This window comes from Falco biarmicus, chromosome 7 (genome assembly GCF_023638135.1).
Source record: "Falco biarmicus isolate bFalBia1 chromosome 7, bFalBia1.pri, whole genome shotgun sequence".
NCBI lineage: Eukaryota > Metazoa > Chordata > Aves > Falconiformes > Falconidae > Falco > Falco biarmicus.
The window spans coordinates 69,757,760-69,785,269 of record NC_079294.1 but is presented as its reverse complement, the minus strand read 5'-3'; the positions used below and the strand labels follow the sequence as shown (position 1 = coordinate 69,785,269).

Below are 27,510 nucleotides of genomic sequence, written 5' to 3'. Positions count from 1 at the left end.
AAATGGCCTTTTGAATAGGTTTATCTGCCAAATGATTCCACTGGGAGGTACTTTATCCTAGGTGCTCAGACTAGACAAGCACATAAAACTTGAAAAGTAACATACCTGATACAGCAAGAGTATTTGTTGACTGCCAGCCAAATAATTTTGTGGGATCAAAGGGCACTAATGACTGAAAAGATTAGAAACAAAATATGTTGAGACAGCTTAAGCTTTTCACGTCAGACCAGACTTTAGACTATTTTAGGAAGCTATGGTAGCAGGCAATCAGGAACAGCCTGTGCTGATACCAAGCAGTGATGTATCTTGTGCAGTTCTCTCTTGTATTTATCTACTCCGTAGGATCAGAATACAAACAAATGCAAGGCATGGCTTAGACTTTGGTCTAACGAAATAGGGAAAGAACATGCTTATGTCTTTTGCTGAACTGTGATCCTAGCAAGGTTAACACTTCCTAATAATGAATAATTTGTAGCATTTCTTCCCACTTTCACTTTACCTTATACCACATTTCTGAAGTAAAAGGCATTTGCCCAGAAATGTGTGATGACATTCCATGAGACACTATCCTTTAATTCTAAATTTCAATTTCCCTTAGACAAGTAAAAACATTTTAACTTTTGTAAAACTAAACAACCTGCCCACTGAACACTGAAAGAGTATCACTTCTCTGACATTCCAGAGCTGCTGAAGTTAAACACTGCAGACGCCTTTACGTGTCTGGGGGAGCAGGGGGAAGCCAGACTCACAGTAGATACCATTTTAAAAAATTATTCAGAATGAAGCCATAAACCTTAGCTCCAAATTAAGGATTCCAAGGAAACGACATATGGTCCCCACCCTCCAGCCTTTAGCTGAAAACCAGCTCCTCTTAGTTTACTTTTGTTCTGCCAAAAAGCACTACCGAGAAGTATTTTGTGTACCTGAACAAGATGGTACAGAGAGATGTCAGGTGGCAAAATTCCATGAGAGGTACACGGGGGGAAAAGAGCAGCTTTGAGTTTGGGGTAAGGAGTCAATGCCATTTTTAAGAGCTGTGGATCAACTTTCTTTAGAGGTTTTTCCGTATCTTCATTCTGAAGAACCTATATTGCAAGGAAGCAAAAGTATTTCATTAGGAAGAAGAAACTTGCATTAAGATAATAACAAAACAATCTTTGAATGTGCCAAACAAACTACCTCACGGGTACTTGCCATACAGTGACAATACAGAAAGTATCATTTTTTTCCTCTAAAATCCTTTTAAGTTATATCAGACACATCCTCAACAGTACCTGACATTTTAGGATACTGTGCTATGTATCAAAAGCTATCTGTATTAAAAAATTCTGTTCCAACATGCGGTTCAGCATTCACCAAGAACTTTTCTATTAAAAGTGTAATAGTTTATAACGTGCTTTTTGATCTCTACAGCACAATGCAACTGGTTAACTCAATGTAACCAGTAAGCTGAGGTTTTTTAATACATGCCCAGATTTTTAGCCTTTAAAAACAAAAATATGGAAGCTGAGTAACACCTGTACCGATCAAAGCAGAAGAGCAATCCAGTTACCCATTGCTTCATTTACTCAAAAACTACAAATGACTACAAAAGGGGATAGTTGTCTAACAAATACAGGCACACCATTTAAAAAGTTTATTGAAAATATTATTCCAAACTAAAACTATTTGAGGAATACAAGTGCCTATAAACACTCTCAGCTGTAACTGTTACGAAGAAGTTAAACACTCCAACTCATGGCCACTGTGCCTTTCTAAATCTCGTAACCTTGAACCGCTCTACTCACTTCATTTGGTCAACTAACACTGAAAACAAAATTTTTATATGAGGGGAAATTATATGTTGGCGTTAGTATATTTGTTTTTATTAACATATTCCTTTGAGTTTTCAACACCATGTGAGAACTTCTCCAAAAGCTTATCAATAATTTGTTGCACACAGTACCTGATCAATACCTCCAGGCGCATACATTGTAGTAGCAAGTGCTAATAGTGTACGTCCTTCCAGGAGCATGCTACTCACACTGGCTTGATTACTAGGAATCAAGATCTGAGCATTTGCTAGACTAGCCTGAAAAATCTTCTTTGGATCTTAAAAGAAAAAAGTGAGATTTAAGTTCATGCAAAACCAACAGGAAATCATTAAATTATGCAATACAGCTGTTCTACAACTATGAAAAATACTGAGATTTCTATTTTTGTTGCTAGTAGTGATTTTTCTCAATCTACTTATAAATACAGATAAACTGTTCTAAATGTTACCGAGCTTTCCCCAATTTCAAACCATAGTTTTACCTACACAGATCAATTTGGATTGAGTCTCACAGTTCAGCATTGTATTGGTTCAATTCTTTATCCTACACTGATTACACTTTCTGAAAAAGCTTCAACTTGGGCATATTTTTATCATTTGTTAACGTGCAACTCTACAAAAGATGAAATGTTTCAAAAAAAGTGAAACGAGTTAAGGGCACAAATTCTACTGATTTTCAATGGCAATAATAAAAAAATAAGGCAAACACATAATTGAAGGGGCAGAAAAGCCAACATACACCACAAGAACCAGAGGAAGCTTTAATTTTAACAGTATATGCATTTTCTTATGAATTCTCTTTGTGTTCAACCTGCCAGGAATATAATCAAATTGGAGGTAATGATTATCATACACAAAATAATCCTCACGTATCTTCAGCCTCCAAATCTTTATGTACAGTTTAAGTAGGAATTACAACCCACATTTTAGAGATGAGGAACTGATGCAGATGTAAATGATTTTTCATGGTCAAAAAAAAGTTTGCAGCTGAGCAGGGAATTAAACTCATAGCTGTGCCAAATACTGAGCTAGCAGCAAAAACATCGGACCACCCCTTGAGACAGGCCAGACTCCTACCTCGTGGATTACTGGCAACCCCTCGACACTGCACAAGGAATTCAAACCAGGGATGTGCTTCATGCAATTCCGTGTTATCCAGAATAGAGCAATTTGAAGGAGTTAAACTGGAAATAAGATGAGTAGCAGCACAGTGAAAATACAGTTTTTGTAACCATCCTCTGCCCCAATTTAACACTGTATTAAAATTAAGAGCATCCAACTTGGTGTTACAGTGGCTTATTTCATCTGTTCTTAAGAAGGAGCCAAATCACATCACCATTCTCTACAAGACGCACAGCTTTAGCTGATATGGTGCCTCTGACAGTTCCCTTCTTTAACATAATGCTTCTGTGCTTGCTTGCTTCCATAAATCAAAGTACTAACTTCCAGACCTGACAACCCCAAACACTTTCCAAAAGGACTTGATTCACAAATACCACTCGGCATAGTCATTTTATGCAAACTAAAATTGACTATACAAACAAAAAAAGATTTGTTGGCTTTTTTCTAGCCCACTTTTGTCGTCTTAGTAGTTGCACTGTTAGACCAGAGTTACAGCCAAGAAATTTTAATTAGAAAGTATTCATATAGTTCCGATACCCAATATTGCTTTCTCTTTCAAATCGCAAGTAATCCTAATTTAGATGGAAACCAGCAATTTATTTGTGAATATATCAAGAATGAACTCATACTTGTGCTCAAGCGAGGGAGTTTCTGAAGAACGAGTAGTCTTGGCTCATTTAAGATTGTATTGTTTATAACATTACACTAATTACAACTCTAATTGTTTCCTTTTATGACTGACACATAAATTAATATCGACCAGACAACCTGAATAAAGCTTCAAAATACAGTACAAAACCTAACATGCTGCCTCACAGTTTTTCATAAATGACAGTGATGTGACCTGAGTAGTCTTACTTGCCAAACAGGAAGGGTTGAGGAAAACTCTTACTCTCAACTATTGAAACTGTATTTCATTATTTAATCTGCATGAGATTTGGGGGATGAAAAGCATTCATACCTGTAATAGTCTAAGTAAGTGTATAACAGATACTGTAAATTATGTTCTAAGCAGTGAAGGACAAAACGAGCATGGAAGTCCAAACCATTTGCAGTGCTGTGTTTTGGAACAGGGTGAGGATTTTGCAGTACTCCCCCAAGGTAAGACAGTCTTTGGAGCAGAAGTTCAAAATCTTCTAACTCAGAGCAGACAAAAATTCCATTTCTATCAGTAAAGAGAAAAAGCATGTGCACTGATTAGACAGATAATCTCTTTAACAAGTTCTGAAGGGTGTTTTCAGTTCAAAATTATAAAGCAGACCTTTCCTTCTAAGGGAGTACTTCACTACTGAGGCTAACACAACATGTCAAAATACATTTGACAGTGGTAAAACAATATTGTAGTTACTACAGTTCACTGCAGAGAGCAAGGTGTGAGGAGTGAAATGCCATGTGTTTAGCATTGTCTCCCATGCATTGAAACGAATATAATCACTGTGCAAGACCAAAGAGGTGACAGAGCATTTCTGTTGCTCTCATGTTTCTTACTGTTTTCAGATAATGGGAAGTGCAAGTACAAGACTAAAATTAAATTTATTAATGGTTTGTGCTGTTTCAAAAAATGGCCCTAAATGCAATCTAAAAATTAGTATGTGTCAAAGGTGTTATTAACAGGTACTTCCATAACTATCTGATTTTGGCTTCACATAAGATAGAAAGTTAGTATAATGCATTAAGGGCACATACCTAGCCAGCTTGTTTAATATATCATTTCTCATATAGCTACTACATAACATATTCCGGTCAATAATGTCTGGAGTAAGAGGGGGCCAGTTAGCTTGTCCACACAAAGTCTGGTTGGGCTCAGATTCTTCAATCCATGAACAAATATTAAGCCAATCATGCTGGGCTGTCAAGTGCATCCAAAGAACTTCAGGATTACATGTCTTGAGTTCTGTGTTTCAGAAAGATAAACTGATGAAACCAGCACAAGCAAACACTACTTAGAGAAATATTGACATTTCTTTATACATGTACATATTTGTAATGAATGGTTGCAAATACGATGCTGAGATTAACTATACTGGTACAGCTTATTAGAGCTTTATGTTGGAAAAGCTAAATGTAATAGCATAATGTGATAAGCTTTACAGAACGTAGCAGGCAGACATTTACAATGAGTGGCCATGCACTAGACAAGTCCCTTTTGGCTAGTTCCAAATTTTTCTCTCCAGGAAAAACACAGAACCCTCCAGAACACAACAGGATGAAAACACATTATTTACCCATTTTCACTGGCAAAAAATAAGTGCCTTACTGTGGTAGCACACAACTTTAGTTATATCAACATCACTCCTACACAACTGCAATAGACTATGTCAAAGACAGATTTTTAATTCACAATTTAAGTTCTTAGTACCAGAATACTTGCCTTGGCGTGGTTTTCTGGGGAGAAGAATCATCTCCTGAATAAGCTCATCCCACCACTGCGCCCAGTTAAACATCACTCTGACTCTCCTATTGTGAACCCGATGTCTATCATAACTCAACAGTGAGTCTAAAACAGCTGTATGTCTGGAAAAGTCTTGTTCTTTTCTCCAGTTCTTGAAACTGCAATGAAATATTGCATTAGGATGTTTTCTAGTACTCTTTTCAAAAACAGTCCACAATCTAACAAATACAAGATGATTAAAGGATCAACAAATTTTGCTAGTCCATTCTGAAGAGAGTTCTAGAAGTGGTAGAGGGACTTACTTCAGCTAAAAGTTTGAGAATTCATATGAAAGCAATGAGTAAAGAATTACCTCATTTTTCCAAAACTGACATAGCAAATGCTAAGTATCGTAACATTTTTGCTATTATTTAACTGTAAAATTATTTTTCTAGGTTACTTTAGTTTGCTATATTATGGATATCATATATCAAAAGTAGAGCCATTTGAACATGCTTCATTTGATCAAGAATTCTAATAATATCATTTGTTATTAAAAATACTTCATTTATGGTTATGATGACATGAACAGAAGACCTCTGTTACACTGATGACAGTATGTCATGACTTAGTCTGGAAAGAACACGACAGCAATTGTTACATTAATGAGAAAAGTAATCAGTTCCCACACTGACCCTTATTTCCACAAGTGAAGACCAGTGTGAAATTAATGAAATTACAGACGACTATCTGTTAGTGCAGTAAATCATATGGAATGTAGAAGCCAGCATTTAAATCCTATTAAAGTTATTATTTAATAGTTAAAACTGATAACCCACATTACCTGGAAAGAGATTGAATCTCTTTATTTTCTTGGAAGGATTCCGAGTAAAAGCTTTCAACTTGATGCACAAAGTCTATCATTTTCTTCTCTTTTTCAGAAAAATAATTTTCTTCTCGTAAAACTTTCACCTTTAATTCAAATTAGAGTATTACCTCCAATTACAATTTTTATCTAATTACAATAAAGTTGTAAGTGATCCTGCAAGTGTAAACAGTTAACTAGCTGTAGGAAAATATACTGGAAGCACTGAGGCCACTACACTTAAATCCCAAGAGAGCCAGGACTTCATGCTGTGTGCAAGCAGATAAGAACTAGACCAGAGCCAGAACAAAGAAATGACATTTTAACCAATTTTTACTTTAACTGCAAATACAAAAGAACATAGGCATGGCAATGACATGTTTCAGTAACTACATGGCAAGGATGTGGGGACAAAACCTGCTTGTTCCCATTCTGAAAGTGTGTCCAATACAGTGCTTTCTCTCAGCGTAAATATACAACAGACTTCAGACCTAAGAACACCAGATAGACAAAAAAAGGCTTTTCTGCACTTACCAACAAATCTCGTACATGTTTATCAACTGTGTAGAAACATATCTTACGCAATTCCTCCTTCACATCAAAGCCCTAACAAAAAAGAAGATACTCATTGTATGCAAACTGTACAAATGCAGCTGTGCATTAGGATAAAGGCATCTGCTTTCCTTCTAAAGCACACAAACTTTCACAAGCATGCTTGTGCTATTCGCTTCACCAGTTACTAAAGATGTCATAACACCTGCAGGATGCCTCCAGCATGTCTGGATATAAAACATGTATTTGTTAATACCTGACTTGCCATAATCACCTTTGCGCTTTACTGACCATGACATCAGTCAATACACATTTATAAACAGGCTCCCTCAGCATTCTGAAGGCATTAGTGATCAAAGCAGTTATTTAAAACAAGTTAATTTTCACTATAATATATGTATGTGGTAGAATCAATACATCCCTAAGACACCTAAAGGCTGCCCAAACTCTTAGCATTCATTTATTTCATTAGTTATAAAGAAGTGTTAAGAACTATCAGCATGCTTACTGAACACCTCTCACCATATTTCTCAAAAGTTCTGCGGCCTCTCTGGTATTGTTCTTCAGAAGACGATCATAGACCAGATTCAAACCTGTCTGAATAAATGCCTGAAGACTGTGAGCAGGATGGTGATGCATCTGGAAGAAGGCCTGGGCCTCTGGCATTTTGTTGCTTAAGATGGCTTCAGCAATGACTTCCTAAAAAAGGAAAAAAGAAATGGAACAAACAGATCTCATTAATCTTCAGTGTCAGTATCTTTGTCATTCCTACACTGATTTCCCTCCCAATAGTTTAAAGATATTTCCATATTCATAATTTCCTTAAATATATTTAATAAGAACAGTAAAAAATGGATTACTCATTTTTACCTCTGGTGTCAGTTTTTCCCACACGTGGCTTTCTTCTAATACAGGTAGGTCTTCATCAAGATCATTTTCCATGTGTACTGCAGGTATTTGTGGTTGAGGATATCTTCTCATAAATTTTCTAAGTTTAATAATGTAATCAGTTAAAATATCTGCACCCTTCTGCAGGAATTCATCAGGTTCTGTCAAGAGCATCCAAGATATCAGTTAAACAGAAATGAACAATACAGTATTTTTAATGCTTAGCCATGTTGTATGCATTCCCCTGACTAACAAACAGAACACACCTCAGAGGAAAAAGCACATCAGCTCTGTATCGCAATTTGACCCGTACAGGTACTGATACTGTCCACCACTATCAGCACTGTCAGGATAGTCACAGTCCTACCAGTGCTCCAGAGAGGTCCCCCTATCCTCACTGACATTCTTCTCTTCAGGGGTGTGTTTTCCTCCTTCTCCTAATGAAGACATTCTCCTAATGAAGCCTGAGAGAGTTGAGGTTGTCCAGCGTGGAGAAGAGAAGGCTCCGGGAGACCTTATAGCACCTCCCGGTACCTAACGGGGCCAACAAGAAAGCTGGGGAGGGACTTTTTACAAGGCATCTAGTGATAGGACAAGGGGGCATGGCTTTGAATTGAAAGAGGGTAGATTTAGATCAGCTATTAGAAAGAAATTCTTCCCTGTGAAGGCGGCGAGGCGCTGGCACAGGCTGCCCAGAGCAGCTGTGGCTGCCCCATCCCTGGCAGTGCCCAAGGCCAGGCTGGACGGGGCTGGGGGCAGCCTGGGCTGGTGGGGGGTGTCCCTGCCCGTGGTGGGGGGGTGGAACGAGATGATCTTTAAGTTCCTTTCCAACCCAAACCATTCTGTGATTTTGTGATTCTATGAAATGAGAACCACATTATTAATCCAACTAATTACTAGTCAGGTAAGTCCCATTTAAAATGCAGGGACTTTTAAACATAACATTCATGTAGTAAGAAAGAAAGATTACCAAAAATCATGTAGAAAAAAAATATTAAGAATAACAGCTAATAGTCTTCTATTATCAGCAGAATTCAGTTCTGCTTTAACATGCACAGCCTGCTGGTCCACATACTGAAAAGCATCACTGAGAGCACAATTCGGACCCAAGCAGCAGGACAGCACACTTGTGTTGGGACATGTCCTCCCACTTTCCATAGCTTTCTCTAGCAAAACAAAATTCTGGAATTCTGTCATTTTAATACTTCACTAGTACACCAGCTGTTACTCCATTCCTGTACCTTTTAGGCTGTAGTTCAAAGAGCAACATTTCAGCAACTGTGCCAAGGTAAGCAGTCACGCACTCCCACACCCAGGCTGCAGCCCCATCACACACTGCTGTTTGCTTCTGTGCCACCCCTCGGATGTGTGACGGTGTTGCTACATAGTAAATCGAACTGGGGAGCGCTCCAGATAAAAAATAACCTGGTAGGCTATTTTTCCAGCTGTATCAGTTTCTTAAACTAGTCTATTCCATTCCACAGCCACATAAATATTTATGCCAGAATATTTTAAGTGGAGGCACTGAGAAAAGCACGAACAGCTGAGGGCTACACTCAAGCCATTTAACTGCACTACCATCAAGTATCCAGCAATAGCCTTGAAGTCCCGTTCTGCCATTCTTATGCATCCCAAAATGATCCTGTTGACAGTAACCTTTCTGATCTGAGAGCCTGATCATAGCTGTTTGGGCTAACACAGACACTGTATTCAGATTAATTTCTCATGTTTCCCCTTAAATAACATCTTTCACTCACTTTAATGCTTGGCAAATTTAAGCTTTTAATTAAAAAAATCAGTTGATCCTACTTACCTAAACAATGACACATTATATTACTACGTATGATTCAAAACGAGTAATCTTACCCTCTGTGTGCACAAAAATTTCTTCAAGTTGCTTGGTAAGGAAATTCAATGTGAGGTTTAGCAGCTGCTCAGAAAAGTGTTTACTGTGAGGCTCCATATCATTTTCTTTGATCGCTGAGCAAAGCAAGTTTAAAGCTGGCCTCAGCTCTTCCAAATCTGCAATATTTACACAAAAAGTTGAAACACCTGCATTCTACCGTATGACCGATAACATACATTTAAGTCATAAAGGTATGCTACAAAAATCTTCTAAAACGTGGCAATCTATACCTGTAACATGCTTTGCCTTCACATCAAAATGCTTATAATACGTATGCCAATATCAGAACACAATGAAACCCCACACACATTATGCATCATTTCTCTCATATTTTCCAGCAGTAGAGAAGTTGCAATAGAGCATCATTCAAACATACAAGAGCACAGGCTAATCACAAATGTTTACAAACACATAGCCATAAATAGAAAGGCAGTTACATTTAAACCTCTGTGTACCTGGAAGTATTTTACTTACTTTTTAGGTAAGACTGGGATGCACTATCAGTAGACTGTTCAGGCCCAGAGCACGGTGCAGACAGATTGAGAAGACTTTCTTTGCTTTTTAAAAATAAGTCTACTGTGTCTAGTTGAAGATTTTCCAAACCTGCCTAGACAAACATGCGGTAGAACAATTAGGCATGTATTCTGAAAATATGCATTGCACGCTTACTGCTAGTATTTTTATTTCATGCTCTGTGACAATGTCTACATGCTAAAAATACAGAAGAAATTTAAACTGTGTGCAACACCCGCAGCATGAAATAACAAGGTGACCTGTTCAGGACCAACCATGCTCCTTTAATAGGCTTTACAGAAACTCCACCCCTTAACTTCAGAGACAAAATATTAATTCAGCAATTTATTATAGAGTTTGATTTTGGATATAAAATAAATACAGTGTGAATCAGGACTCTGAATAAGCTTACAGCAGCTGAAAATCACTGTGACCCTCCTTCCCATCAATTCACTTTCCATCACACCCTTCAACTAAACCCAAAAGAATCCTACAAATTGTCTTCGTGTAAGGTCCCTTCCTCCAAACGCAGCTGAAAACACACACTGGCAGTGTACCGAGTGATGGTGTAGACAGACTGTTACAGAGTCCCAGACTTCTGGAAAAAATATTTTTTTAAAACAAGGATCTCTGTCATCTAGAGGTAGAACTAGAGCACTGGAAAACTGTAGAGACACAAGGAGATTTTTTTTGTGGTCTGGTACGTTACAGATATTTATAACCTATTATTAAGGGATACCAAGCATCATTTGATAGCTTTAAGTTCTGCTCTTGACTTCACAAGAGTGGTACAATAAAAACAAAAATTTAGTTCCAAGGATTTATTTTAATATTTGACAGTTTGCAAGAGAACAAAAACTGCTGCAGAAATTGGTAAAAATGCTTTTAGGTCCAGTTAAAAAAGTATTTTTGTGCACTGCTTAATTTAAAAAAAAAAAATTTCTAATGCACATTAACTTTTTTGCTGTATTTCTTTTGGGTTACTCATCTGGGTTACTTGGGTTTTTTATTATTTAATGACTAAACTACTACTTTTTGCCCCTAAGTTACTGAGGGGCATACTTCTAATTGCGTCTAAAACCATCATTAACATTGCTAAACTGCATTCATCACTTTAAAGAAGTATTTTTGTTACCTGTAAGACATGAAACAGATTTCTTTACCTCTAGTGCATGTATCGGAATTGAACATCGTTCCCATCCATTGAGATGACAAACAGAATCTACGACTCCAGCACTGCCATAGATCATCAATCTATTCAAAAACTCTTCTTGAGTTAAACCAAACAGAACTAAGGAGAGACCACGCTCTAAATAAAAGAATCAAATCATAATTAAAAATACATTATCAAGTTGCTACACAGCAACATTTCTATCTATGGCCTCTCAACGATGCAAAGCCACAGCTGGCTCCGTTAGGATTTCTCCTCAGCAGGGATACGTCAGAAATTAGCCAACAGCGGTCAGGCAGACAGGAAAGCGCAGCACTACAAATAAAAAAAAAAACTGAACTTTTGTCAGAAGGCTACATCAGAACAATTACGTAAAGAAAACCCTCACCTGTCAGAAGCAGACACAATGGCACCTCTTCACTGCAATCCACATAAACACTGTTTTTGCCGAAGCGGTAGTACGTCACATCTTGTGACTCAAAGTCCCAGAGAGCAAGAGTCAATCCGTTGTTGTTTGTTAATACTCCAAAAATGGCTTTAACTCCAGTTACCAATTTACACTCCAGTTTTACCACTTCTTGTAGGGCTTCCATGGGGATTTGTTTCCATTGCTGTCCTGTGTTGCTGAGGTTTGCACCATCGCTTTGCAATGGTTTCGAAGGAGCCCATGTAACAGCCCGTGGAACAAAAGCCACCATCTTCTCAGAATTTTCATAGATTTCAGGATCATGATCGTCAAGATGAGTAAAAAACTGATACCAAGGTAAATTCAAGTCATTCACCAAATCTGAAGAACCTGGTTGTCTTCTCCTTACTGTATCACGTAGTGAGGACAAGTGTGCCTTCCAGGACCTGGGGTGAAGAAAGAAGTTACCTGTAATATCAGGCATTACTCCAAGAACAATGCAGATAAATACCTTTTTAAAGTTTTCTCAGTTAAACAGTGTGCATTTTAAGCTTATAGATTCCATCCAGTATATTGCATTTTAACCTTAACATGTTCTGTTTATTTTTATTTAGTTTGCAGCCAAGTTGATTGATCACAGCTGCACTAGCTGACAATGTCCGTGAAGCTGTGCATTCTTAGTAGAAAATTTTCTTTTCCTTGCAGAAAACACCCCATCAATTAAAAAAAAAGTAGAATGAAATCAATTCCAGAATTGAGTATTTATTACATTTACATCAAATTATAATTATAATTTAGTATTAATATGTCTAATATTAAGGGTCACAACATGGCTAAAATATTTTAAATGAATACAAAATATTTTGAAGTCTGAATGCACTCATCTGTGCTAAACACGCAGCAAGCTGTGAATACTTAGAATACAAAAATCTGTCAATACTGGTTCAGAACTAAAGGGAACACCTTAAACAGTAATTACTATTTGGAAGCTGTTCAATGACATATGCCAAGTTGTCTTGGCCCATTTCCTAACATCATCCTAACATTCAAAAGCTTAAAAGCAGAGCGAACTGATTTCACTTGCCACAGCTACAAAATAAATGAAAAAAACCAGCAGTTTAGTAATCAGTGATCTAAAGGAGGCAACACACATCCTGTTTTAGAAAGTTTTTTCATTATGTACCTGTCTGTTCGGAAAGGCGATGACAAAAGCTCCATGCTATAGTCAGAACTAGCGAGGTCATCCTCGTCAAGTCCTTCAGGAGGCTTCACCGGAAAATTTTCACAATCTCTCTTACAGAGCAAATGCCCAGGGAACTGTCTGTAAATAAATAAATATTAGATTTCACCTTCCTCAGATGATTTCAGATACTTTTTTCTTTCATGTTTAACTCCTCCAGGAGCTGCAGCAAAGCAGTTTTCCCTCAGAGTAACAGCATTCACAAAAACGTATCCAGGTAAGCCATCAAAAACCAATACTATTTCCTTTGAGGTGGACACCACCTCGAAATTACAACCTAGTCCTAATCTGTCAAGCAATATCAGTATAGCTGTGTCATAATAGTTTTACAATCACATACTCTACAGTATTTGTAAAAGATGCTAACTGACAGTACATATCCTAATCTTCCTAGAAAAAATATTAAGTCCAATACCAAGTTCTCCTATTTGTTAAAGTGACAGAGCATAAATCAGAGCAAATAATAAAGGGCAAACTTTATAAACACGTGAAATTTCCACTCTACCAGAACTCAAAATAAAAAGCTGACAGCATCTCAACTATTACATGACCAAGATAAGTCACTTTTTAATGTTAGTCATACTCAAAACTTTCATTTAGGAATTCTGCTGCAAACGCACCTGAAGTACATGTTTAGATCCACCGAAATGGCATAGTTGGCCGAACTGATGATCACAGCAACACTGAGATCGTGTGCCACTTTCACTGCAGTGAGTGGTGATGTGATGGCTGGACTCCCGTCCTCACCCTGCACGTCTCCCTGGCAGAGTGCTACATTAATATTTCCTAGATTTACACCATCAAGAGAGTCAAATACATCTTTAAATAGCGTCAAAGAAAACACCAGGCCTCAGACTGTGCCACAAACAAGAAATTACATAGAAGGGGAAGACAGTGAATCTCTATTAACTTTGTGGTCCAAGCCAATCGCTACACAACAAAACATTTAGAACTGTTTGTTTTACAAGAGCATTCCAAGCTCACCTAGGTAGAATCTGAAGTGAACTGTGCTAGGTGCCGTACACACAAAGTTGTGTCACCTCAAAAGACTTGTTTTTTACTTAGAAGTGAACTGGGACAAATATGTATCGGCAGTTACATAATTAATAGGAAAAAGTAACGTGACTTTATTGCATTTTTTTGCATACATGTCAGAAAAAAGTTATAAAGGATAGGTTAAAGTTGAGTGTCTCATGGAACAGTATGCCAGGTTTGAGCTCCTATTCATTAGAATAGAAGACAGCTGTTTTCCAGGCTGTTATTCCCTGCACATTTGTCAATAATTTCTAAAGGATCTAATTAAGGAAGGCTACTGATAGTAGATGTAAGCCTGTTATATGCAGATCCACATATCAAAAATGCTGAAAACCATTACTCCAGTGTGAAACAGATTTCCAGTGGCACATTGAGAATCCACATTTGATACACAACTAAGGCATTTTTTACTACAATAACTAGCACTTTGCCACACAACCCCTTTATTGAAAGCATCTTCAAAACCAACACCTGAAAGTCTTCCAAGAAATTGCTACTTAACCCTGACAGAAAATAAAAATTACTTTGTTCTTCCAGATCATTCACACTGAGAGCTCATCTCTGTTATGAAGGATACAAATCCAGCCAGAACTGTCTAATAGAAACAGGATCCCCCTGCAGAAGTATGTATCTGTTACTCTTTCTAGAACTTGTGGAGGCAAATCAAGGGTAAAGCAGTCACATTTTTCTAGGGGTGAGTCTTCTCCAGGAAAAGTAAGATGCACAACAATAAACTTATTGAGCAGAAGTATGCATTTGTTGTTTTTAAAAGACAGTATCCTCAAGGAGAAAATTGAAGACAGACCTGTAAAGTTAAAGATATTTTAGGATTATAGTGATCTGGTACTTTTGATTTGTGAAGATATATCAGTAAAATTACAGCTCAAATTTATCCTCTGCTACCCTCTTAACAGAAGTTGGGATTGCGGGGGTGGGGGTGGAGGGGTAGGGCTTGTTTTGTTTTAAAACTCACTTCCTGTCAGCAGCCCTAATTTTAGAACAGTTTCCTAAAACAGTGTAGGCTTTTTAAGTGGACAATACTATGAGAAACACAAAAAATCACCACAAAACATTACTTCTGTCAGCACTGACAATAAAAGCTACAATCCTTGGAAATAAAAATACTTTTAGCAAGGGAAACTGTTTAAGAACATGTAGAACACCAAAGGTCTAGGTCCTGCAAAGGCCGTGCATTCTAATTGTAGACTACATTTGCTAGTTACAGAACATAAGGTTAAACACATAATTAGCCTTTGCAGGATTAGTGAGGAGCTGCCCTATGTCTGTTTTCTTCCCATCAGTTCCAATATTAAAGGGGAAGTTTGACACAGCAGGGTTGCGTAAGTATGTTTTATTACAGTTTGTTTTTAACTCTGTATCATCCGAACACCTTACCCTACAACAGTTTGATTCCCTCTAACAAAGCCATCTTTGAATGCCGAAATGTCACTATTATTTTTCAAGTTCGTTAACACTGCTGCTGCTAACTTTAAATCAGTGTGAAAGTATTTGACACTTCCTAGTGTTCAATCCTACTGCCTTGGTTTGTTTCACCAGGTGAAGCAGAATTAGACCTATAATAATTTCAAATATGGAATACACATTGAAATTTACTCACTAATGTTTTTAACTTCAAGGTGCTTTTTAAGTGTATCTTCCTTACAACTGTGCAGGGAAACTGGGTTGTATTTTCCATCTTCTCTAGTAAATTCATAGACAAACAGTTCATTACTTTTACCAAGAGCCAGTATTTTTGTCTTGTCTGCTTGCAGATCTTCTGTATTCTCCCACATGAAGCTGAAGATACAACATTTTGTTTATTGACCTTATTTTCTTTCCACGTATCATACTGAACGTTTCTGGAACTGTACTCATGATGGACAGTATCATTTTAATCTTTTGCAGCAAATATTCTGCCACCACCCCGTCCCTCCCCAATACTATAACACATTTCAGCCATAGCAAAGACTGCAATGCAAGACAGTGCTTTATGAATCCCTACATCTCTTCCTCTCAGTAATACGGGGGGTTTCTATCCTTGTATGTTTCTTTCCTTCAGTCATCCATGACACATGCTATGCGAGTGATACTCTGCTTCAGGACTTCTAGAAGGAACACCAGTACTGTCAGCAAGAGAAGCAGAGCATATTGCCCATTTCCATACGCTTTGCCTCCCCTTCGCTTGGGTTGAGAAACATTTCAGGCGTGTGTCTTCACACCCACCCTTGTATGGGGAGGGGAGCAGGCAGAGAGGAAACAGCTACAAGACCACATAGGATGGTGTGGAATGAAACAAGAGACTAGAGCACTGTAACAGTGTTGGCATCATGTGATACTGCAGATGTCTGCAACTGCAATGTGACTGTGGTTTTGACTCAGCGTTAAAAGCTACCAAAGCAAATTAAAAACATCCTGTGATTGTTGAATGTCACACACAACAGCTGGCCCCTGACCAACAAAGCAGTCAAGCAGTCAGGGCGCTACAGAATCTCAAGCCAGCAACTTTAAAAAAAGAAGAAAACTTGTCTGTTTTTGTCATCTATAATGAATACACCCACAAGTAAACAAATAATTGGGCGTAAATCAACGTCCCCTTCAGCAATGGGATTTTAAGGGGAGAGCATCCCATTCAAAGCAGGATTTGAAGTTCCCCTCAGCCTCCTGTAGCTTTCACGCCTGCCCTCGCCAGTGCAGGGCTGCTCCCTTCCGAGCGGCGCCCTCAGCCCCTGGGGTCCTCCCGGCGTCTCTCACCAAAGCAGAGCAACGCCGGGGAGCCCCTCCCGGCCTCCCTTCCCCTGCTCGCCCCCTGCCACTTACTCAGCCCAGGCTCCCGGGAGGACGCTGCCCCGGGCCCGGCCGCCTCCGCCCGGCACCAGAGACTCCAGGTAGATCCCACCAGGGACCAGGAGGCTCCCCAGAGCGTCCTGACCCCTGCTCAGCCGGACCCGGGCTGCGTCCCGCAGGCAGCACTGCGCCTCCCCCAAGAGGGGCGCCAGCAGCACACGCAGCTCCTGCTTCGCCCCTTCCATCCTCCTCAGGGAGGGCCGCCACCCTGGCCTAGCTGCCTTCCACTCCCCCTCCCGCCGCCATCTTGGATGGGGCAGCTCTTCCTTCCGGTCAGCTGACAGCGCTGACCAGTGCCGTGGCGCGACTATAACCCCCAGCAGGCAGCGCGCCCAGCGCAATGCACGCTGGGAACTGTAGTCTCCGTGAGGGCCGGCGGGCAGAGATTGGCCTGCCACCACTCTCGCTCGGAGTGGCCGAGGTAGGCGGCTGCCTCTGGGGGCCTTTACATTCAGCCTTCCTTGTAATAAACCATTAGCCTTGAGCCGTCTGAAGAAGCTCCAAACCTACAGCAAACCTACCCCTCATTCCCACTACCCAACCCGCGCCTCTTCCTGCCGCATCTCGCAGCTCCAGCTTGGAAAGGACATCATGGCGGCTCCCTCCCACACTGGCCCTCAGACGCTTAGTTACCACCGTTATTTGGGAATTGTGGGGTTTCCCGGGGCAAAGCGCGGCATGCCGAAGGTATTTGTGCCCGTACGGACGGGCCTACCGGCGCCGCGGCAGCTCCGCAGAGCCCAGGCACCGTCGGGAGCGCTGCCCGGAGCCGCTGAACCCCCTCAGCAGCCCGCTTAGAGAGGCAGGCAGCCCACTAAGAACCCCACGCAGTACCGAAATCCCGCCAATCCTGAAGGAACGGCTTAGCCCCGCCCCTGGGCGGAGCAGCCACTGGCTGGCCCCGCCCCGGGCAGGGCCTCGGCAACGGTGACCTGGCCCCGCCCCGCCCGGCGCTTCCCGCTGGCGGCGGCGGACGGTGGCCGCGAGGGTCCGGTCCGCGCTCTCCCATGGCGGAGCGGGAGGATGTCGCTGGTGCTGGGGCTGCTGTCGCACACGCTGAGCAGGGTGCTCTGGTACTCCGGGTTGCGTAGGGGCTGCCATGCCCCCCGGAACCAGGCCATGGAGCAGGACAAGGCGCTCGAGGTTTACGGTGACTGTCGTGGGGCTGTTGGGGGTCCAAGGGTCGCCCCTCGGGGCGGCGGAGGGGCTGAGGGGTGTGTGAGAGGCCCTGGGGGCCGGTGCTGCTGTGCCCTTGGGCTGTGAGGTGGGGGAGGCCAGGCCCTGCCCAGCTGTGTGCTGGGGGGGGGGGGGAGCAGCCCGGGGGGGGGGGGGGCGGTCCCGAGGGGCTGGAGCGCGGGTGGCTGCTCCTGCGGGGCAGGAACCAAGTGTATGTGGCTTGTGCGAGGACAGGGGTCGCTGCCAGGGGCGTGGAGCGAGGAGGGGTTGCCCCTGGGGTGTTGGGGGGCCCGGGAATATTCAGGGAAGGGTGGGGGCCTGGTTTGGGGGCCGGCTGGCTCTGCCCAGCCCCGGGCTGCGTCTGGAGATTGGCGGATGCTGTGACCTTGGCATGGGGGGGTGCCGTGGTCACTGTGGGGGTCCTGAGCAAGGAGAGCGCTGAGGGAACCTGCCCCGCTTGGCTGGTGGGTGCTGCTGCTGCTGCTTCCCAGCTCCCCAGCAGGTGGGAAAGGGGCTGGGCTGCAGGGGTGGGGGGTCACCCTTTGTGTTTCATCACCTTACACAGAAGAGGAGCTGGACACACCTGGACAGGCAAGTCATTCCAGAAAGGTCAGCCAGCTAGTCCAGCAAAATGGAGATTTCTGTTCCTTGAATGACTGAGTTTTTGGTAGAACCTGGAGAGATCTCACCTCTGGAAATGCTACACATGGGACCTTGCAGGAATCCAAAAACATCGTCAAGCTTTCCGGCACAGGGATTTTGTCGGCAGTTAGGAGTAGTGTGAGGATTTTATGCAGCACTGTACGCACTTTTATCTAAAAAGAACAAAAGAGGAAACAATGTCAAGCAAACTCGATGTTAAAACTTGAGTGATGGTTAAATATAGGTACTTTGAAACATCGGTGGTTCTAAGTAATAACTTATGAACATTAGGCATGTGAGTAGTCCTGCTGATTTCAGTTCATCCGGAGGGTTATACATGTGCATGATCTTTGCAGAACTAAAGCACCTGTCTGTGTAAAATCTAGCTTTCAAAGACCAAAGGCATCCATGAAGTACTGCGGAGCTAAATCAGTGACAGTGTTCCTGTCACTGCTTGGTAAAGGAATTAATTTCTCTTGGGCCTTTTCACACAGAAAGAGGATAACATATAAAAATAGAGAAAGAAATTTAACAGAAATTACAAGGAAATGTGTCTGTGAAGATACCTGTGTTGCATGTATATGTGAAGTATTTTCTTGTTTGGTTAGACTTCAGTAGTTGGCTAAGACTTTAAGCAAAAAGTGATACTAGAGCCAGAACAATGGAAAAAAGGTGAAAATACTTGTTATTGGTCTGACAAATGAGACTATTAGTCTGTTTGCTGGTAAATATTCTAATAAAGCTAGACAGCTTGCTTGTTACCATCACGATCCTTAATGTAATTGAGGGGACAATTATCAGTTCTTCAGGAACACAGAACAAATAGCCTTGTGACTTCTGTTGTGTCTTCTAGGTTTGTAATTCAGCAGCATCACACCCTTATGATGTAGACAGAGAAACAGAGGCTGGGGGCTGCAGCTGCAGAATGATTCAAGCGATTGTCTGCTTCCGTGGAAGTCAGGGAATGGGACTCAGTTCTCTCATTCGTCCCAAGTTTTCTTTTATGGTAGGAGCGATGACAACTTTGGAAAGCATTTCCCAGCCCTGCTGAAAGCATTACCTAGGTCTTGAGAGCAATCTGAGTAGCCCTTGCAGGAGGGTGAGAGGTTCTGAGAAGGGTGAGGTGAGTACCAGGAGTAAAAGCTTATACAACTGTACAAACTTCCTTGCTCGCCAGTCAGAGACTTTAGGCTGTATCTGTGATTTCAGGCATACTCTTCTCAGACGGATGGATTCCAGACAGACATGAACTACTGTTCCTGCCCACTGGCTGCCTGCTTCCTTCCTGCCTGTAGTATGGCAGTATTAGTTCCAAGTTGTACTATGCCTGGGATCCTTGTGGAGAGGCTGGGCCTGGCAGCTTAACGGCAGGAATGCGCTGAAAGCAGCTTTGCAGCTCTCAAGAGCTACGTGAATCTGTACCTGAAGATAGACTCAAGTAATTTGCTGTAGTGAAGGCAGCTGTCACATTTGCTTTGGCAATGCAGTCGGCTATTGTAGTAAAGCTATTGGTAGGGCTACACTAAACATAAAATCACTATAGCTAGCTAAAAATACCTACCCATTCTTTTTTTTTTAACACGTTTAGGTTTTTTTAAACTGATCTTAACCTGTATCCCTTTAGTTACCTTGTTTATACCAGAAATGCTCGTACTTGCATTACTAAGGGGCAAACAACTGCACACAAGGCAGAAGTGAGGGAGAGGTGACAGCTGGGAACTTCCTAGGTTTGGTCTTCACTGTCAGAATTAGTGTTTCTTCAAGTTACGCTGTGTACATGGCACAGATGTGAACAGGCTAGAGATCTCATTGCCTTGCCTTCTGTGTTCCGTTACTCAGCAAACACATTGAAATGCAGAGACTTACTTTTTTCAGGCTCTTAGGAAGTGTACTGAATTAATATATTCTCTTGTGCGTAATTTTTCAGTGTCCTATAATCAAATATTGTAGCTTTTGAATATTACTTTAAAACCTTTTGCTCTATGGAAAAGCAACAATAAATGTAGTTCTGTTTCATTGTGTAATGAAGTCTCCTTAAGCTAATCCAGAACACATTGCTTCTATAGAAGGCAACACTGCTTATCATTTTCTATACAGGTATATTAAACCTAGTTGATCCCCATGTTTTAGAAGCTAAGGAAGTGACCGTGGATACAGATAAATATGGATTAGTATATTTTTTTTATATTGGCTTTCCTTAAGATGGCTTCAGAATCTTATCTGGGAGGCCCAGGCTAGGAAGCAGAGAGAAGAATAGAAGGAAATCTGGCTTGTCTTGTTAATCGGTTAGATTTTGAAAAACCTGAAAGGCAAGAAAACCTATCTGAAATATTACATCTATGTATATCTTTTGGATGGGCTAGTATTACATGACATGTAGTTCCAAAGGTAATACATATCTTTTAATAGGCATGTTTTGATTTCTCTTCATTATAATGGAATTGTAAAAATAATAGCAAGTTTAGAACTGGAATGTGGAAAGTTAGTGCATAGTGAACAGCAAATGCCTCAATTTGCCCAGTTCTGAAGCAACTCATGAGATGATGTAGCACTGATATTTATAGCTCTGTCTTTTCTGAACAGGAGCAAAATGAACAATGCTGGGAAGATGGTTTCTAATAAAAGTACCTTTTATTAAATTCAAGAAAGCTACTTAATTGTTGGTCACTTGTCTTCTGCTTTAGATATAATCCGTACTATCCGGGACCCAGAGAAACCTAATACTTTAGAAGAACTGGAAGTGGTAACGGAAAGCTGTGTTGAAGTGCAAGAGATAGGTGAAGACGAATATCTGGTCATCATCAGGTTTACACCAACAGTACCTCATTGCTCTTTGGCTACTCTCATTGGTAAGATTTCTCTTTCATTAAATCTGTAACAATGAGCATAAAGTTAATTTTAGGTTGTCTAATAACATCAGTTTTAGTTAAATTTCAGTATTGCTTTGCCAGCAGTTTGACCAGAGAACCCTGCTACCAAATGCAAACAAACAAAAAACTAGAAGAAATGTGGGGACATCCATCTATTTTTATCAAGTTAGGGAAACTCTTCAAAGAGAAGCTCTCAAAAATCAGCTGGGAAGTGGTACAGAATTCCTTCTTTATGTTCTCCCCATTATTTTAATAATGTTAAATTGAAAATTTAGCTCTTAAATTTAAAAAAATGTTTAAACTTTATGATTGCCTCCCTTATCTTTCCCATACTTTATGGGCTGTTCTCTTTTCCCACACATGGACAAAAAACCCCACAGGCAATCCCAGAATACCAAAAAGTTCTAAGCTGTTAGGGGTTTGAAAGCAGTTAAGTTGTATGAGACTCTACACTAGCTTGTTTTGCTTTCTTTTATTCCCCCTTTTTATTTGTGGTGAAATTGCATCTGAAAAATCACATTTGAGATCTCTGAAATGATTTGTTTAAATGTACCAAGGTTAGCAACTTTTACCATTTTAGATCCACACTAAGATTTCTCAGTCTGTTTTGAGGATTTAAGGGAAAGTAAGTCTTTAATGAAGAAGTACGTGTATTTATGCCCAAACAAACCCTTGCAGCTTTGCCTAAAAAGCAAAGTATAGGTAGTGAAGCATAGATGTTTAGAGACTAGAGACCTCATAAGCTTGTACAGCAGGAAGGAGCTTAACTGAGAAGCTACAGCCGAAGGGTCAAACTGCACATTATTTGGCCTCCTCTGTGGCTTGTGCTGCTCAGAATACAAAAGGAGAAGGTTGTCAATTTTACTGGTGATTTTTGATTGTTAAATGTGTCTTCTCTGAAAATGCACCTCAAACCTTGAATTTTACAAGAAAATCTCTGATCTGTTTTGTTTAAACAGGCCTTTGTTTAAGAATAAAACTGCAGAGATGTTTGCCTTTTAGACATAAGGTAAAGTATCTGTTCTGGAGCGTGCTTTAAACTACATGAGTATATGCCAAGTGCTCTTTAAGAGTGTGTATGCTGCAAGGATCAAGTAACTTGCAAGATGTGATTAAGGATAGGGTCTTAAAGCTTGTCATTTACCTATGGTGGGAGTGAATGTTGTGGTACAGCGTAGCACCCAAAGGGATCTGCGAGTAACTGCGGTTATTCCTTTCCTTTACAAAAGACCATTTATTGCTGCACTTCTGAAGTGCACTGTGTTTCGAGGGATTTCCTCACCAGCTGTCATTCGGGTTCTTGCTTGGTGGAAAAGAGGGTGTTTTCAAACCCCACGTTACAAAGTGTTGGAATCATTCTTTTGCCTTGGGGAAAATGAATTTGGCCTTCTGCAATATTTCAATCTATCTAAGCACCATAAATATAAAATTAAGTTACTGACTCTGCTGTACTGTTTGGAGTATCTGAGAGTTGTCTCCAGCGGACCAACCCGCTGAGCGAGCAGCCCTGAAAGCCAGAGAACTGCTCTGTTGCCCGTTGGAAACCCATTAAGCGGAGTTCCACTGCTCTGTGTGGGCATCGTCTAGGAAGTAAAAACTTCAGAACGGTTTCATTAGAGTTTAGAGGAGCTGCAGAATTCAAAACTGGAACTTCATCGAAGGAATATATGACCTGTGTCTTGGGAACTGTTGTATAAATTGCATAATGGCCTGACCTAGGTTAGTATGCTGTCCCTAACGGAGGCCAGCCCTCACTGTGCTGTTGGAGAGTAAGAGACTATATAGGTAACAAGGGGTTAATATATCCTTAAAGAAAGCTATTTGGGCCTTAGCAGGAGCCAAGAGTGGACCTTTTATGACAAACATAGTCTTTTAAATAGAGCTGTAGAAACTTGCCCCAAAGAATTCCAAATATAAATTAATTAGCTGAGGATTTCTGGTGTTGATCTTTTTGTTGTTTTGTTTTTATAGTTGCTAGCTTCATCTTTCTAGCTAAACAGTGCGAAGTGAGACTTGCATTTCTAAAAAAATAGGCAGACAATGATTTGTTTTGCTGGACACATGGTAACAAATAGGTTTAGCTTCAGCGAGATAAGGTAAAAGGCATAGGAATTATTTACTAGGTTTTCTTTTGGTACATCAATTTTCGAGATCTCCTTGCAGCTTACTGTGTGTGAGGGGGTTTTGTTGTTTTTTCCAGGCCTGGTAAATGCATGAAGGTGATTTACGTCTGTTTCAATTCTAGTCTTGCAGTCTGTTCCCATGCAAGAAATAGAGACTGCATCACACTGCTATTTTCAAAGAGAGTATCTGTGATTCTCATCATTGAGCAAAACTTACTAGGAACATTTTATTAGGAATCTCTTCCTAAGGATGTCTTTTCAAGACTGCTTAGCTTGTGAAAGTGACACTTGCAATTCTGGTGGCTTTTAAAGAAATTGTTCCTGAGTTGTGGCCTGCAGAGAGCTTGCTGAGAAGGTCGTACCAGTTCTCTGCCCTGTTTGCAGTAGCCTAACTGCAGGTACTTTTTCACAAGAGCAGTTGATATTAGTGAGGAATGAATGGCTCCACAATTTTGAAGAAAGATTGTTGGGGCCTCTCTGAAATGGGGGAGGAGATTGTCTTGTGACTGGGTTGCAGTGAAGCCGAAGATCAGCTCTTAACATTGATCCCCTTTTGTTCTGTGAACATTTTCAGGAAGTATGAATTACATGTATCTGTACTGTATGATTATTTTTTTCTTCCAGTAATGAATATATTCAACTGTTGATGTATGCATCTAACATTAATGATCTCTCCTTTAGCTGGAAATCTACATATCTGAAGGTACACATTCCACTGAAGAAGACAGTAAGTAGAGCTTATGAATGACTGCTGTTGCAGATTGTGCGTTTGTGTTCTTTGGAGAAATCTTTTTCTTCCTCTACCTTACTGTTCTTTTCAGAAATGAATAAGCTGTTAAAGCTTTAAAATGAAACATGTAGTTGAGGCTGTTTCAAAAGCTGTTTTGGTACTGTGAACAGATGCTTGTTGGTGGTTTTGGTTTTTAAAACAAACAAAAAACCCCCCACAGTTCTTGCAGGTGTTAAGTTGTGTTTATAACAAAAGAAGTTGCTACTGTGTTGCAAAATAATTAACATGAAAAGCTTCCTGACTTGAGTGGTCTCCCTGTCTTAACATAACAAAAATATGTTTCTCAGTCAATGTTTAAAATAAAACTTACAGGACATAGACATTCTTTCGAAGCTATAGCTGATCACTCTCTTAAGCAGCTGTTAAAGCCTTTGCCCAGGCAATGTCCCAGGCTTTTTTGTTCTTAAGGATTAGATATCTTTGTGTGTTGAAAATTGGTTCTTTTGATTAAATGATTAGAAATTGAACCTGGAGAACCTGGACTACTAATTTGTCATGAGTTTCATACTTGATTTTAAGACGTATCGTAAAAGCATCTTGCATTCTTTTCCTAAACTAGAGAAGTAACAAAAATGTTCAGTTTCTGATGGGTTTTTTGTGACTGAGCTTTCATTTGCTTTCTTCCCAGTTTCCTGCTAATCCTCTGTCCTTTGACTACTGTCTCTTGAGCACGCACATATTCTTCTTGTCTTGTCATCCTTCTATTGTGTCTGGCACAACCTTCTTATTTTAGGCCATGCCACTTAAATGCCTGCCTGTACAGTGCTTTATAAGCTGTTGTACAAATGTCAGTTTTGGCTATTATGCAAATAATATCTTCCACCTAAAGAGAAAATTGAAAAGAAAGTGGACACACTGTACTGTTACTATAGGTTTTCTCAGTCTTTGAGCTGGGTGTTTACTAGGTTTGGAAAACCTTCACTGGACTATGTTATCTTGTATTTGTCACCTTACTGATGCAGTATGTGTAAAGTACCACTGAAAACTACTTCTGACTTTGCTTTTTATGTGATGTCTTGCAGTCAACAAGCAAATCAATGACAAAGAGAGAGTAGCAGCTGCGATGGAGAATCCAAACTTGCGTGAAATTGTGGAGCAGTGTGTTACGGAGCCTGACTAGTAGCTATAATACAGAGTTAATCATTTTGATACATTTCTTAAAATACCTTTGTTTAAAAAAAAAAAAAAAAAGAAAATAATAATAATCAAGGCCTTGAGTTTAATACTTGAGTTCTTTCTATCTTCCACATGTTTTTTAAAAGAAATTGTTTATAAGATAGATTTAAATTATGATAAATTAGTCTCTAAAAATAAAGTGAAGTGTATAGTGTTAAGCATTTGTAATTTCTGGTGTCCAGAGAAATATTTTATGATTAAAGCAAAACAACACATACGTATTGCCTTCTGACAGACATTGTGATATAAATTCCATTTTGCAAGTTAAATTTCTACATTGTTTCAATCACTGCACTGTAAAAATAAACCAGATTCTTGTACTGAAATGCTGCTTTCTGAGTTCAGAAATTGTCTTTTTTTTTCTTTAAGCTTAGGTTTAGATGGTTGGAGAAGGAAACAATTTAATTCAAGTTCTTTGTTGATAAACACGTTAAAGCTGAGATGAATTCAGAGAAAGAATTTGGAACAAAGGGACTGGGCTAGAACAAGGTAGATTTTTACGGGGATGCTATTCCTGCTAAATATTTGTGCTTTTTTTCCCCTGTTTAGTACATGTTTCTGATTCTGGAGGCTTTGCTTTATAATTATCCTGAGGGTGAAGTTTTCCTATGGACAAGGTATTGCCAGTTTGATGCTGCTTTTCTTACAACTTACCTGCAGTGTGGAAGGTGAGAGAACCCCACAGCCCTTCATTCATTCCTTTGGTTCCCACTGTCCTGTTTCTTTTTGCTGCTCCCTCACAAGTCTTATCTGGGGTATCCGTAATGTTGCCAGCTGTCATGTTTTCTCCCTGGAGAAGTTCTCTTGGATTAGTTTCCATTGCAGCTGTAGATTTGACCATGAATTTACCTTTCCTGGAAGAATTAAGCAGATATTTCTCCCAGCTGTTTCTCTCCCAGTGGAAGTGGTGCTCAGCATCTGCTGTACAGCCACAGGAGGGCCGCAGTGGTAAATGTGTGTGTGTAGGGGGAGAGGCTGCTGCCATCCATCTCTTGCCCCATGGCACTGACAAACTATTTGGGTATCCCAGGGGTGTGTTATCTGGCCAGTGTCTAGTAGTTAACCCCTGCAGTGGTTCATGAGAGATTTAGGGAGCTGTTCCTCCGTGAAACAGTGATTACTCTAGGGAGCTTGTGTTTGGTTAAACGGTGAGAAATCCTTGGGAGTTCAGTGCAAACATCTGTTGAGATTTCAGGGATTTGTAACCATTTTAATAATAAGCCACATAAAGCTTTCCTGAAGGCATGGAATGATTGAATGGACTCCAGCTAGGCTACGCGTTATAATCAGTGGGAGAAATTTTTCCCGTTGTAAATGAGTATCCTGACACATGTCACAGCTGTGCCAACAAAAGCTTGTAATCTCCCTGCTTTCAGTGCCAAAGTTATCTTAAAAACAAACAAACAAACAAACCAAACCAAAACAAACAACCCCAAAAAACCAAAGAGGTGGGGGGAAGGTGGGGGAGAGAACAGTCCCCGTTTTCCATAGGTTACTGCACATCTGCAGAGCTGTCAGTTCTGGCATATGTGTGGAAAATTACTTTTCTTAACTTCACTTACTTGGCTTCAGTTAAATTTTACGTAAATTTCAAAAGCCTTTGTGCCCTCATTGCTCATTTTGAATTTAGCTTGAGAGGTGTATGTTGTTAAGCAGCACCTTCTGTGGATGCTTCTGTGAAGTGTAATTAGATGTAAGCTTAATTGTGTGGGACACTGCTCTGCCTACTACCTCAGGTATTCAGCAGAATATGAAGGGAATTAGCTACTTGATTGCATGGGAAATTAAAAACTTGGTACTTTTTCCAAAATAAATAAAAAACCCATGGACCAATATTTTTTTTCAAATCCTACTTCGGGCAAAACTTAAAATCTGTGTATTTAGACTCCTGCTGGAATGGTCTATCATGAAGTATCCTAGAAGACACATTTTGCAAAGTTTTCTGTTGGGGTTTTTTTTTTGTTTCCTTGGTTGTTTTTTTTTTTTGTTTTTGTTTGGGTTGTTTTT

At 40.3% G+C, this 27,510-nt stretch overlaps 2 protein-coding genes across 2 annotated transcripts in view; one reads left to right on the top strand and one right to left on the bottom strand.

Annotated features, from left to right (window-relative positions):
* The window catches only part of SPG11 (SPG11 vesicle trafficking associated, spatacsin), a 35,330-nt gene extending 18,334 nt beyond the window's left edge, over positions 1-16,996 (bottom strand). The window contains exons 1-20 of the mRNA XM_056347838.1: positions 16,700-16,996; positions 15,501-15,679; positions 14,460-14,687; positions 13,468-13,666; positions 12,791-12,928; positions 11,590-12,053; positions 11,194-11,339; positions 9,992-10,124; positions 9,478-9,633; positions 7,594-7,772; positions 7,246-7,422; positions 6,706-6,777; positions 6,151-6,278; positions 5,307-5,485; positions 4,622-4,829; positions 3,897-4,100; positions 2,891-2,997; positions 1,946-2,091; positions 924-1,085; positions 106-172 (exon numbers count right to left, since the gene is read on the bottom strand). Of these exons, the coding sequence (XP_056203813.1) occupies positions 106-172; positions 924-1,085; positions 1,946-2,091; positions 2,891-2,997; positions 3,897-4,100; positions 4,622-4,829; positions 5,307-5,485; positions 6,151-6,278; positions 6,706-6,777; positions 7,246-7,422; positions 7,594-7,772; positions 9,478-9,633; positions 9,992-10,124; positions 11,194-11,339; positions 11,590-12,053; positions 12,791-12,928; positions 13,468-13,666; positions 14,460-14,687; positions 15,501-15,679; positions 16,700-16,911 (3,484 nt within the window). The 5' untranslated portion in view covers positions 16,912-16,996. The remainder of the gene's footprint in view (positions 1-105; positions 173-923; positions 1,086-1,945; positions 2,092-2,890; positions 2,998-3,896; positions 4,101-4,621; positions 4,830-5,306; positions 5,486-6,150; positions 6,279-6,705; positions 6,778-7,245; positions 7,423-7,593; positions 7,773-9,477; positions 9,634-9,991; positions 10,125-11,193; positions 11,340-11,589; positions 12,054-12,790; positions 12,929-13,467; positions 13,667-14,459; positions 14,688-15,500; positions 15,680-16,699) is intronic.
* Positions 16,997-17,647: 651 nt separating this feature from the next.
* Positions 17,648-25,829, top strand: CIAO2A (cytosolic iron-sulfur assembly component 2A). Its single transcript, XM_056347847.1, has 5 exons — positions 17,648-17,876; positions 21,229-21,393; positions 22,374-22,423; positions 24,219-24,264; positions 25,350-25,829. Exons 1-5 carry the CDS (start codon positions 17,750-17,752, stop codon positions 25,445-25,447), a joined length of 486 nt encoding a protein of 161 aa, XP_056203822.1. The 5' UTR covers positions 17,648-17,749; the 3' UTR covers positions 25,448-25,829.
* Positions 25,830-27,510: the final 1,681 nt, after the last annotated feature.